Source organism: Benincasa hispida, chromosome 6, assembly GCF_009727055.1.
Source record: "Benincasa hispida cultivar B227 chromosome 6, ASM972705v1, whole genome shotgun sequence".
NCBI classification, from domain to species: Eukaryota; Viridiplantae; Streptophyta; class Magnoliopsida; order Cucurbitales; family Cucurbitaceae; genus Benincasa; species Benincasa hispida.
Window position 1 is genome coordinate 9,557,901 of NC_052354.1, and position 12,099 is coordinate 9,569,999.

Consider the following 12,099-nt stretch of genomic DNA (forward strand, 5'->3'; position numbering starts at 1 on the left):
CAAAAAATTTCTAATTAAGGGAAAAACAAAAGTGAAGGAAAAACTACCTTAATTGGGATAGAAACTTTGGCACTCATCAATGTTAAGAATTGACATTAATGTTGTTAAGCCTTTCCTTGACATTTTCTTTGGGTTTTCCCATTATATGGCACGACTCTAGCACCCATTGTCACTTCCTATCTCTGAGTCACCATTTCTGATAAGTTTTTGTTGAAATCTTCCATTGGAAATATCGAGAGTTGTATGCTGCGTCAATTTCCTTTTATTTTTTTTTACTTACATAATCTAGCGGTTGAACGGGGATTGAATGTAAAAATACCAATAATGTCAAGTATCTGATGGAAACGAAAATGGTTGACAACCCCCAAAAATAGAGTAGCATAAACTACACGTGAACTTTAGACATTGTCCATCATTGTGATTTATTTATTTATTATTATTATTTTTTTTTTTTGGTAGTCATCTGCCACAACTTCCCATCAATTTTATATATGCTTGTTGTCGTTATCCAATTTAAGCAAATACAAAATAGCTAAAAGAGAAGGCGAAGGTGGAGCTTTTGATAGTCTGGAAAATAAAGTCGATATTGAAGTGCTTTGCTTCTGCTCTATATCTTATCTTTCTACTTTCGTGCTTTATATCTCGAATGATCGGCTCCTTAAGTACCTTAAAACACTCCAAAATACAAACGGAAAAGTTGCTAAAAACAAATAGCAGTCCTAAATAACACAGGGAAAAATAAAATTATCACGCTTACAGATGTAAATTTAATGATCTTATAAAAAACATGTCAGGCCTTTCCTTGATTTCCATCAACTATCGCACTACTATGAGGATTGATACGATGCTAACCTCTCAAAATTGCTTAGTGAAAAACCAATCAAAATTATCTGTTTTTCCTTCCTTTTGTTGTTGTTGAAGTATTCTTCACAACGCTTCCATATTTAAAAAATTTTCAACACTCAGATACTATACTATATAATACAACCCTAAAAGTGACCTAAAATAGGTAATGGGCAACCTTATTAGGGACGAGAAACCTCTCATCTTATATTGTTTGTATGAACATCAAGTCTTTCCACAATTGAGGTTGTTTATCTTTGTAGGGAAGAATTTAACTTAAAATCTTCAGCTTGGAGCTTAGAAATGAAATTTGGTAAAAAACTAAAGTACATCTTGATGGATCCTCTTTAGCTTTAGACAAATGTCGATACATCCTAAATACAAAAATTCATGGTGAGAGGAACATGATGAGGCTAAGCCTCAACATCCAGCGTTTAAGACATTATCCTAACCTTAATATTTCTTACGTGCAAGTCTAACATTAGGAATAATCATAAAAAGTTGCCCTAATTTCAAATCCCATAGTGGACCCGCAAGAGAAAAAAAAAAAAAAGATGACTTGCATAACCCAAGCAAGAATACAATACACTAAATATGGTATATGAGATGGAAAAATGAAAAGACAAGAAATACAGTTTTTTTTTTTTTAAAAAAAAAAAAAAAAAAAAAAAAAAACGAAAGCATTATTATTTACAGTGACCAACATATAAAGGGCAGGAGGAAAATTGGCTAGATTACCTAGCTTTTGTGGTCGCGTTCAACAAGTTTCCTACGTTGTTGAACACAAGAAAACCCAAGACTAAAACTCAAACTATCGCTGGCTATTTGAAAAGGAAATTATTATTGGAATAAAAGAAGCAGGTTACTTTCCGTTAGTAGAGGAATGTTTATGGAAAGGCCAAAGGTTCGCCAAGCGCTCGAGCACTGCAGCGCTTTTGGAGAAGTATCCGGAGAAACCAGCGGGAGCTGATGGAGGAGGAAAATCTTCTGCTGGCATTGCAAAAGGACGCATCATTGTTTCCATTTTTTCTAGTGTTAGGCACGATCCCACTTCTTGCAGCCTCTCTGGACCCATTATTGGCAATGTATGTTCCTGATGCAACGACGTTGCTTCACTGTCGTTTTTCTGTAAGCCAAGATTGGAACATTAGGCTTAATTTGAAAAGCGGAAAGCCGAAGGAAATCCCATTGAACCCCATTAACACTTGTTTTTTTTTATCAGCTTACATGAATCTTGATCAATTTTGTAAAATTATCATGGCTGACATTCATAGTGAAAACTGTCATCTCAATTGCACAAGTGAGGCTTGACATTTATACCACTATGTTATCCTGGTTTATAAAATAGTAAATAATATTTGAATGTGTTTTTATTTTAAAGACCAAGATATGACATGCATAATGAAAGTAAAAAGCAATGAAGTAAGAATGTATGCACAAGATTTTCTCCTCATGGGCACTTTACAGTTAGATGTTTGTTATTAGTACCAAAACGGAAGTTATATTACCTCTAAAGGAGACAGGTCTGCACCACGGCTGAATGTCATCTCTATGCGGAACCTTTTAGGATCTTCTAAAGCCACCTGCAACACGAGATCAGTGAATCAGCCTCATAAGAGTTTTTCTTCTTCAATAAGAAACACAAACCATGAATTCATGGTGATGAAGAGGGTTTGATGTGGATCAGGCGGACAGGTTATCAGCGTGCATATTGGACAGGAAGTCCGACCTTCAATGGACATGAATATGGAGTCGGACCACCAGGGTCGCCTGTAAGGTCAGATGCCTTTCCGACCCTAAACACTACTTCGTAAATAACATTTCCATTCCTTTAAATGACCAATCAAAGAATGTAGCTCACTGTTTTCATAAGCACTCTAATAAAACAAATTAGCATTCTTTACCGACTTAACTGACCATGTGTAAAAACAACTGATCAACCTAATATGCTGTATATCACTCCCAAGAACAACACCAACATTGTTGAGGGTTAAAATCGTGTGATGCATCCAAACTTAAGGTTGTTGATTGAAGTAGGTTTCACACTAGCATTATGCAAATGCAACTCCATTAAACCTCGTAAAGATGCAGCACCCTTGCATTTATGAAAACTATTAAGATCTCTAGATCTCATAAGCTAAAACTTGCACAAAATAGTTTCTTTTACAGTCAAGATACAGAGTTGCTTGAACCCAGCACCCAGAAAAGCCCACAGGCCCAGGCTAATCTCTGGAGCAAGCGATTATTTAGTATATCAGTTGTAGGTCTAAGAATATTGCTCCAGAAGAAAGCATGTAACCAAACAAGAATTGAAAATCGACTTAACTAATACATTTCACTACACAATTACCTCTGTATTCTCAAACATCCGGAGTACAATATAACTCATATAATCAAGCTCCTTGGTTTTATGCAAACGTTCCAAAGCACTATGGCAGACAAGACTATCCTCTTCTACAAGAGACTCATCAAGGTTACAGTAACGGATCACATTCATCAAAGAATGGATATGTGACTCCTGCCATTTATACAAATAAGGTTAAATACAAGCACCATCAAATGAACATACAGAGTGGCGGAAAATAACGATCCATGTAACATTAAAACGCAATTCAGGACCAGCTTGTTATGAAATAAAAAAAGGTAATGAACTGTACCAAGAATAGAATCTATGGTAAGCAAAAGTTCGTTACTAGAAGGGTAAAAAAATTTAAGAGAACATGAACAGAGATGAGCTTTAACAAAATAGATACAGGGATTAGTAACAGAAGGGTGTCGTGTTGGGTGTTGAGTAAATTTCCCTCTACAAGGAAAATCCAGATGAAAGCTAGAAATGAACGATTTGCTCAAATAACTGTCGAGACAAAAGAGACCATTTCTTTTTTTCTTACTAATCTTATTTTGGATAAGAAACCTACGTCGCATATACTAAGAACAAAAACAATAACTGGAAAAATAAACTTAACAGGGCAAGGGGAAGAGATAGTCCCCTCCCAAAAAAGCTAATTACAAAAACTTTTACAAAACCATTTGATCAAAATTTAACAGCTACATTCCTGGACAAATATAAAACAATAGAAAAGTTCAAACCACCACCATATCTGTATGTTGACAGGAGAAAAAAGTCAAATTCAGTAGTACCATGAAAAGATCACCCTCGTTTGAATCATTAAAAAGAATAAAAATAGTGATGGCAATATATGGAAGTTTCCCATAACGTAGAGATTTAATCAAAAGAATAAAAATGGTGATGGCAATACATGGAAGTTTCCCATAACGTAGAGATTTAATCAAATGAACAACTAATATTTTGTAATTATTATACTCACTGATGTAAAATAAAGGCGTGTCCTAACATGGCGTTCAGGAGTCTTTACATTAGCATAACTGAAAAAAGTAGGAAAGAAAATGAAACAGTTAAGTCAAGCTGGAAGAATTTAAGATAAATATGAAACAGTCCTAAATTTACTTTGGATCCAAGCGATATTTGGTCTCCTTATCATCATCATCATCTGGGTCTATTGACATTTCAGTTGGTGTGCTGGCTTTTCTGTTGTCCTCATGTTTACTGCAAGGCTTTGAAAGATTGTCTGCATCTCTCTTTTCAGTTAACCTCGAATGATCTTGATTACCCTTTGAGTCTGCAACTTCAATTGCTTCTTCACGAGCATTCCGAAGATCAATCAAAATTTTACCCAACAAACGGCGAGCGATCTAGCAGGAAAACTATGAAATTAAATACAAAAGATCATTTTTTTTTTGGGACAATAAATGCAAAAAAGGTCTTAACGCCTGTTTATTGACTTAAAAGTAAGAAACACTCCCACCTAGGACAAAGGTTGAACGTGGATGACTAAGGATGGATGCTGAATATGATAGTGTGATTCACATTACAGGATGAACGTTCTTTGTTTGTCTTTTATTTGCATGCTGGATTTTTATTGTTGCTGGTAATAAAGGTCAAAAGGAATAATATTCCTTAGTTTGATTAAAACATTGAAATTTCTTGATATTACTGTTCTCTACTTGATTTTGTATTCAGTCATCAGTTTTTTCCAAAATATTTTTTTCTTTTTTTAATAAGAGAAATTCCATTGATATATGAAATTTACAAAAAGGCAATAAGCAAAGCCAAAGGAGTTACAATAGACTTCTCCAATTGGCTGAAAGAGAGGAAAAGGCTATATGAGCTACAGAAAGATTTTCCAAAATATTTATCATTCTAAATATTTAGTGTTTAATGATATTTTGGCCTAACAAATTTCAGATTCTCAAAGAATATTATTAACTTTAAATTAACTCAGAATATCTAATCCTACTCTAAACTATTACAATATTAGTTGCTAACAGGTAATTGACATTTATTCATTTTCTTGAAGTTGCATGTTCAAATCGCCACGCCCCATATTTGTTTTACTCAAAAAGAAATATATATTACAAATATTAGTTTCATAACATACATACATTGAAAGATTCCTAACTGTAAATGAAGATCTGAGAGCAAATTAATATTTCTACATTAGAACCTCTGTCATTTCATAAAACAAAGAAATATCAATGCTTGGGAAAGTTTCAGATGATGGTAGGTTTTTGTAAATAGAAAAAAAAAAAAAAAAAAAATCGGATGAGAAAATGGATGACTTTTGTATTTATTTAGGTTCTGCTTTAATTTTATGTTTTTAAAATCTATGTTAGTTTCCTCCCAATTTATCAAGTATGGGTTTCACTCCTAGCCAAATTGTTAAAACAAAACAAGCTTTTGAAAAGAATTTTTTTTAGTTTTCAAAACTTATTAGCTTAATTTTCAAAAACCAAAAACCATAGGGCCTTAACTGGTGAGGGTGCTTCTGGTTCTTGTTCTGTAAGAGAACAAAAAAAGTACTTCTGGTACTTGTCAGAAGGAATCAGTTACTGTTTCTTGGGAACTTGGCTTCCATGGGAAGGTCAAGGATGATGAAACATCCAAAGAAATGTCCAGTATTCAGCTTTGATTCTCAGAGGTCTCTTGAAAATTCACAGCAAAATCTTTAATGAATAATTTGATTTACAAAAATGAGGAAGGAGCCCACTGTATGAAGTTATTTAAGTCTTTGTTCAGGAGCTTAGTCAAGGATTAAATATACGAGACAAGTTGCTAATTTGGTAAGGAACAGATCAGAGCCTTCTCTTTTCTATAAATAACTGATTATCTTGAAATAAACTGACATCCCCCTTTTTTTAGTAGGTTCTTTATTTGATTAACAATTCAAGGGGAACCGACACTTTTGGTCCTAAGAGTTAATTGACCGTTAGTTGACTTAACGGACAGATGATGTAGTAGTTAATTAGTGGTATGTTCTGTTGATGTGGCATTTTTAATTGAGTAGGCAGGGAAATATTGATTTATTTATTTTTTTAGATAAGAAACATTTTGTTGAATGAATGAAATAAGGGGAAACCCAAAAGCACCTATAGGCGATAACAAGAGAGATTCCAATTAGAAACTAAGTAAGAACGTCTATAGTGATTAAAAGGGTGCCCAGTTTTGCACTAATGCAAAGCTGTAGAAAGAACCAAATCCAAGAATCTATCAAAGGTGAAAAAGAGTCTAAAAAGATGACTATTGCGTTCTCACCGTAAAGTCCAAAAGAAAGCCCGCAAAATGACCAACCAAATTGTCATCTTAGTACCATGAAAAGGATGCCCCACCAAACGAGAAGCAAGGATGCCAAACATACTAATACAACATGTCAACAACCAACCAAAAGCTTCTGCAATAATATGTCAAAAACGAGAAGCAAAAGAACATGGAAATGTAGATGAATAGGGGACTCAAAATGGTCTTGAGACATGAGGTATCTGGATGGAGATATAGATATATATGACATGCAACGTTGTAGACTTACCTGTATTAACAGCTCCGAGACTAAACTCCCATACGAAAATTTTGATTTTTTAAGATAATGATCCACCCATATGGCAGAATATAAATCCTTCACAAGAGGTTTACCGTACCAACTAAGTCCACCATAAGAGATTTAGCACAAATAATGAAGGCAATAGTCCAAGTCCAAGAGTTAGGAGAAAAACGAAATTTGACCAAGAACAACTGAGATAATGAAGCCCATTCAAGAGTCGAATTCATTTAGATTGTGTCCAAGGCACAAATCCCATGCCTCAAAACCCTCTAACCACACATCAACCACTTTATATGTCAGGATAACGAGCAAGACAAAACAAACGAGGGAAAGTTGTTGAGAGACCACCACAACTAAGCCAATAATCCTTCCAAAAAGAAATAAAGGTACCATTACCAAGGCAATTCTATGTACGAGTGAGTAGCAACCAAGTCACATTCTGACAAATAAGCAGTCATGGAGATTTCAAAGAGCCACCACGAACAATAGACGACCAGATACAAACAGGAGAATAATACTTAGCCACAATAAGCTTTGACCATAAAACATCTTGTTGATGCAAAAAAAGCCAGATCCACTTGGCCAAAAGAGCTGAATTATGACAACAAAAATTTCCAATACCAATACCACCCATCAAGTTTTGTCGTTGAGTAGTCAGTAGTCTCCCAATCCACATTATTATGCATCCCACCTTCACTACAAGGAGTCCTCCCAAAAAAAAAAATCACGAACCAATTTATACAAACTTTTAGTAACTTTCGAGAGAGCATGAAAGGGAGAGAAATAATAAGTAGGCATGCTAGACAAAGTAGCATGTAAAGGTATGTCAACCACCCTTAGAGATAAAAGCATACTTCTAGTTCTGAAGTTTATGTTTCATTTTCTCAACAATCGGTTGCCAGAAACGAGACAAAAGGGAGTTACCACTCAAAGGCAGACCAAGATAGGTTGAGGGCCAATGACCTTGCTTGCAACCAAAAATAGTCAACATCCAATCCAGATCAGATCAATGTCAGAAAGGTTGATCCCCAAAAGCTCTCTCAGAGAAATTAATAGACAGCCTAGATGCTTGTCCAAAAATACGAGTAACTTCAAATAAATGTTGTATAGCAAAGAGATCGGTAGTAGAGAAGAGCAAAGTATCATTAGCAAACTGTAAGTGGCTCAATACAAAGGAAGAATCACCAATAGAGTGGGATGCAATAAGATCCTTTGATGAACTATGATTCATAAGACGATTCAGACAATCGGTAACCAAGATAAATAAAAAAGGAGAGAGTGGCTCTCCCTATCTGATTCCACAAGAAAGGAGAATCTTAACCCTGGGCCGATCATGAATAATAATAGAGAAATTTGCACTAGGGATTTGCACATCCATGAACTCCAAATGGTTCCAAAGCCCGTTGCCTGTAATATTTATTCTCTTATATTATTCATTGTTCTTATGTGGGGTTTTCTTTTTCTTTTTTTTTTTTTTTTTTCACATTCTCCCCCTTCAACAGATGTCTTTTCTTCCTCCTTTGACGGTTGCGGTTGCTGTCCTCATCCTAGCGTCTCCCTCGAGTCTTCAACCATATACCCTCCCTGCAACTTGGTTCTAGAGTAATACCATATTGTTTCAGGTTTGGCTAAAAATGATCATGACAACACCCTTACATCAAAATCTGGTTGGCTTTTTCGCCGTTGTAGATGGATTGAGCAAAACTGTTCATCCTTTACTAACTAGCACAATATTGCTATTGATTGTGCAAGTTTGTTTCAATAATTGGCATAAACATAATATAAAGTAACCCATGTCAATTTGAGATTGGATTTAAAAGTTGGAGAATGTTTCATTCCATATTATTTGATTAGTTCTGAGTTGATTTGGCTGATTGAAAGAGTATGGGTTAAGAGTGAAAAAAAGATGGTCTTAGAAAAAGAAAAAGTGCGGAAGAACCAAGATATGAGAGTGAAATTTATGGATTTTGTCTAGTTAGTTTTGAGAGAAGGGAAGCAGTGGGGCAAAAAAAAAGATTGAAAGGCCGATGCTTGGGATGAGAACTATAATCACCACGGTGACAAGCTCTACTGAAGGAGGCAAATGACGGAGAATAGAGGGACTATGGACTAAAGAAATGAGGGGAAAGAGAGAACGACACATAAGAGATAAACAATATAAAATTAATATCTTTTTTGCCAACTCATTTAAAAGTGCCACATCAACAAAATTTCGTTATTAATTAACCACCACATCATCTTTCCATTAGGTCAACTAACAGTCAAATAACTCTAGGGATCATTTAGAACCATTTTTCAAACGCGAGGGACTAAAGTATTGCTTTTGAAACTTCAAAGATCAAATAGACTTCAAGTCTAAACCAAAGACTTAAAGTGTAATTTACCCAAAATTTAAATATGTGAGATAATGTTTTCTTAGTTTCTTAAATTACCCTCCAAGTGAATTAATCATCAGAATGTTTTCTTTTAAACCATAATAACTTTGATAAGTTTTCTTTTGTATATAAAATAAATAAGTTTGATATTGGATCGTGTTCTTAATTTAGGATTGACTCGTAGACATACATGAAATTTCTTCAAAAATTTCAACATGGAGGTTAGAAAAGTCAAGAGTGATTTTCTAATATGAAATCATTTTGAAAATATAAAATAGATTTTCCAAAATAAATTTCCATTTTTTCACTCGTAATAGTTGGTTCATGTTTTGTTTCTTAAATATGAATCGATAACAAATAAAATAAAAACAAAAGTGTGAATTTTCATTAATTTATATGGATAATTAAAATAAGACTGTTAACTACTTTCATGAACATTATAGGGTGCTAACCAAGGATTAAAATATTAGAGTTGAAATCGATATCGATATCGAAATTTCAATTTTTTAAGGATATATCGATGGTTATATCGATAAAATATTATTGTTGACAAATATTTATGTGGAGAAAGAAATTTATACAAGTTATTTAAATTAATTACTAAGTTTTTTTTTAACTTCAAAACTAAATTGCACAACTTAGTATCAACACCCATTCTAATATAAATGATTTTTTATATACATTTATGTGAATTGATAAAAAAAAATATCAGAAATATAAAAAATATCAATTAATCCTGAAAATTGATGAGGAGAATTCCCTTTGGAGGAAAGTAATTACAAGCATCTATGGAAATAGTAAGTTTGGTTGGCACACTAATGGTAAATCTTCCAGCAGTCTTAGAAGTCCTTGGGTCAACATCTCAAGAACTTGGCTAAAAGTAGAATCTTTGGCAGCCTTTAAAGTAGGCAACGGTAAAAGGGTAGCTTTTTGGCTTGACCCATGGCTGGAAATTGTTCCTCTAAAAGACTCTTTCCCTAGTCTTTTCAGCATCTCTACCAAATCCAAAGGTACAATACATGATTTTTGGGACGAGGCATTAGATTCAAAGACTGCTAAAGGAAGAGTTAGAAAAGTTCCAGCTCCTGACTGAAAAGCTTTCCCATTCTACACTTAATTTGCTCCCCGATAAAAGAAGGTGGATTTTAGAACCAAGTGGGATTTTCTCAGTCAGATCTCTTGTATTGCACCTATCTTTCTCTTCCCCAATTGGAACACCACTAGAATCAACATTGTGGAAATCCAAGAGCCCTAGAAGGGTAAATATTCTTATTTGGATTATGTTGAATGGCTTGCTTAACAATGCAGATATTCTTCAAAGGAAGCTGCCTACTTATTATATCTCTCCACAGGTTTGCTCTCAATGTTTGGCAAGTTCAGAATCTCTTTCACATTTGTTCTTCCAACATTTGTTCTTCCAGTGTGTTTTTGCAAAACACTGTTGGATACGTTTATTTAATTGCTTCAAGGTCAGCTGGGTTTTTGACAATGATTTTAAGGAAAATGTGCTTCAACTTTTGATTGGACCAAAATTGAAGAAGAAGCCAAGATTACTTTGGGTCAATGCAGTCAAAGCTTTGTTATCAGAATTATGATTTGAAACCAAAGAGTGTTCCATGACAAAGCATCTCCTTGCTCCTTTAAATTTGATACCGCTCATATCAATGCCTCATCTTGGTGCTCCCTCTCAAAAGATTTTAAAGATTTCTCCATTCAAGACATCAGTCTCAATTGGAACGCCTTCATTTTTCTGCTTTCTTGATTTTGTTATTGTTTAGATTCTGGCCATAGTTTAAATTTCAGATTTTCATTTGGTGTAAGCCTTTGTTTCAGGCATGGATTAGTCAGATTTGTACTCTGTTTTAGAATTTTTACTCTACTTTTTAGGATATGATGAGAGTGCTACAGAGGTGCCAACCTAATTGAGATGTCCTGGTGCATTTGCTGATCCTCTGTTTTGTTCTCTAGTGTTTGTTTCCTTTCATTCACTTGTAATATCTTTCATTATCTTAATGAAGTGGTTTGTTTCTTGTTCAAAAAACAAAAAAAACAAAAAAAAAAAATCCTGAAAATTGATGTTGAACCCCTCGATTTACAATATACAGAAAAATATTTAAATCCTAGGTGCTAACATCTTCCCTACATAGAAATGACTATCAAACTTAAATTGATTTATGCAGACCTATTTTTCTTTTTGTTTTAAATAGGTGACCAATTACACTTTCAACCTGATTAGTGGGGATTCCAAATTCTTTTATTTTAAGAAATTCTTAAAAGAGGACAATGGGTGCTGAGCTCCACGTCACCATCACCTTACAACAAGTATCTCCCACGAAAGACCTGAGATTATTAGACCTTATGCTTCTTGGGATGTTCTATGTAATCAACTCTAGTAGGGGATTTTTTGTAACAATTTTTGGTTATTTTTCAATATGGTTTCTTATTTTTATTCTCCTTCAAGAGCTCAAGGATTATTACTATTTTGACCCAAAACTTAAGCTTATGGGTGAAAGTAAATTTAATATTATATCATCACTGACACTCTCATTTACTGGGCTTGTAATTTTGTCAAAGACCCAAGAAGTGGAAATCAATATTAATTGGATAGGAATAACATTATAGGGGTTTGAACACAGGACATCTTGTACCTCTTACTCTGATACCATGTTAAATCATCGATTGACCTAAAAGCTTAGGCTCATGGATGAAGGTAAATTTAATAGTATATCAACACTTTGACAATGGTAACTTTTCAAATACAAATAAAAAAAAATAAAAATACTTTTTTTAAAAGAGAGAAACTTTATTTTCAAGTAAAAAGTTTTGAAATGGAAAACAATTTTCTAGTCGAGTTCTTTGTCACAGAGGAAGCTTCTACCTTCATTTGATATAAGCTCCCTAGAAAAAATCTACAGGGCCAAAATACTAAAGATAACAACTGATCTATTTTTCTCTCCCTAAACTATACCAGCTTTGGCCTAACT

The 12,099-nt window shown here is 34.1% G+C and overlaps 1 protein-coding gene across 7 annotated transcripts in view; it reads right to left on the bottom strand.

Annotated features, from left to right (window-relative positions):
- Positions 1 to 1,478: 1,478 nt before the first annotated feature.
- Positions 1,479 to 12,099, bottom strand: part of LOC120079978 (inositol hexakisphosphate and diphosphoinositol-pentakisphosphate kinase VIP2-like) — a 35,473-nt gene continuing 24,852 nt past the window's right edge. For all 7 annotated transcript variants that reach the window (XM_039034482.1, XM_039034480.1, XM_039034479.1 and 4 more), the window contains 5 exons: positions 4,313 to 4,557; positions 4,173 to 4,230; positions 3,194 to 3,361; positions 2,352 to 2,426; positions 1,479 to 1,969 (listed from right to left, as the gene is read on the bottom strand). In XM_039034482.1, coding sequence (XP_038890410.1) covers positions 1,706 to 1,969; positions 2,352 to 2,426; positions 3,194 to 3,361; positions 4,173 to 4,230; positions 4,313 to 4,557 — 810 coding nt within the window. In that variant the 3' untranslated portion in view covers positions 1,479 to 1,705. The remainder of the gene's footprint in view (positions 1,970 to 2,351; positions 2,427 to 3,193; positions 3,362 to 4,172; positions 4,231 to 4,312; positions 4,558 to 12,099) is intronic.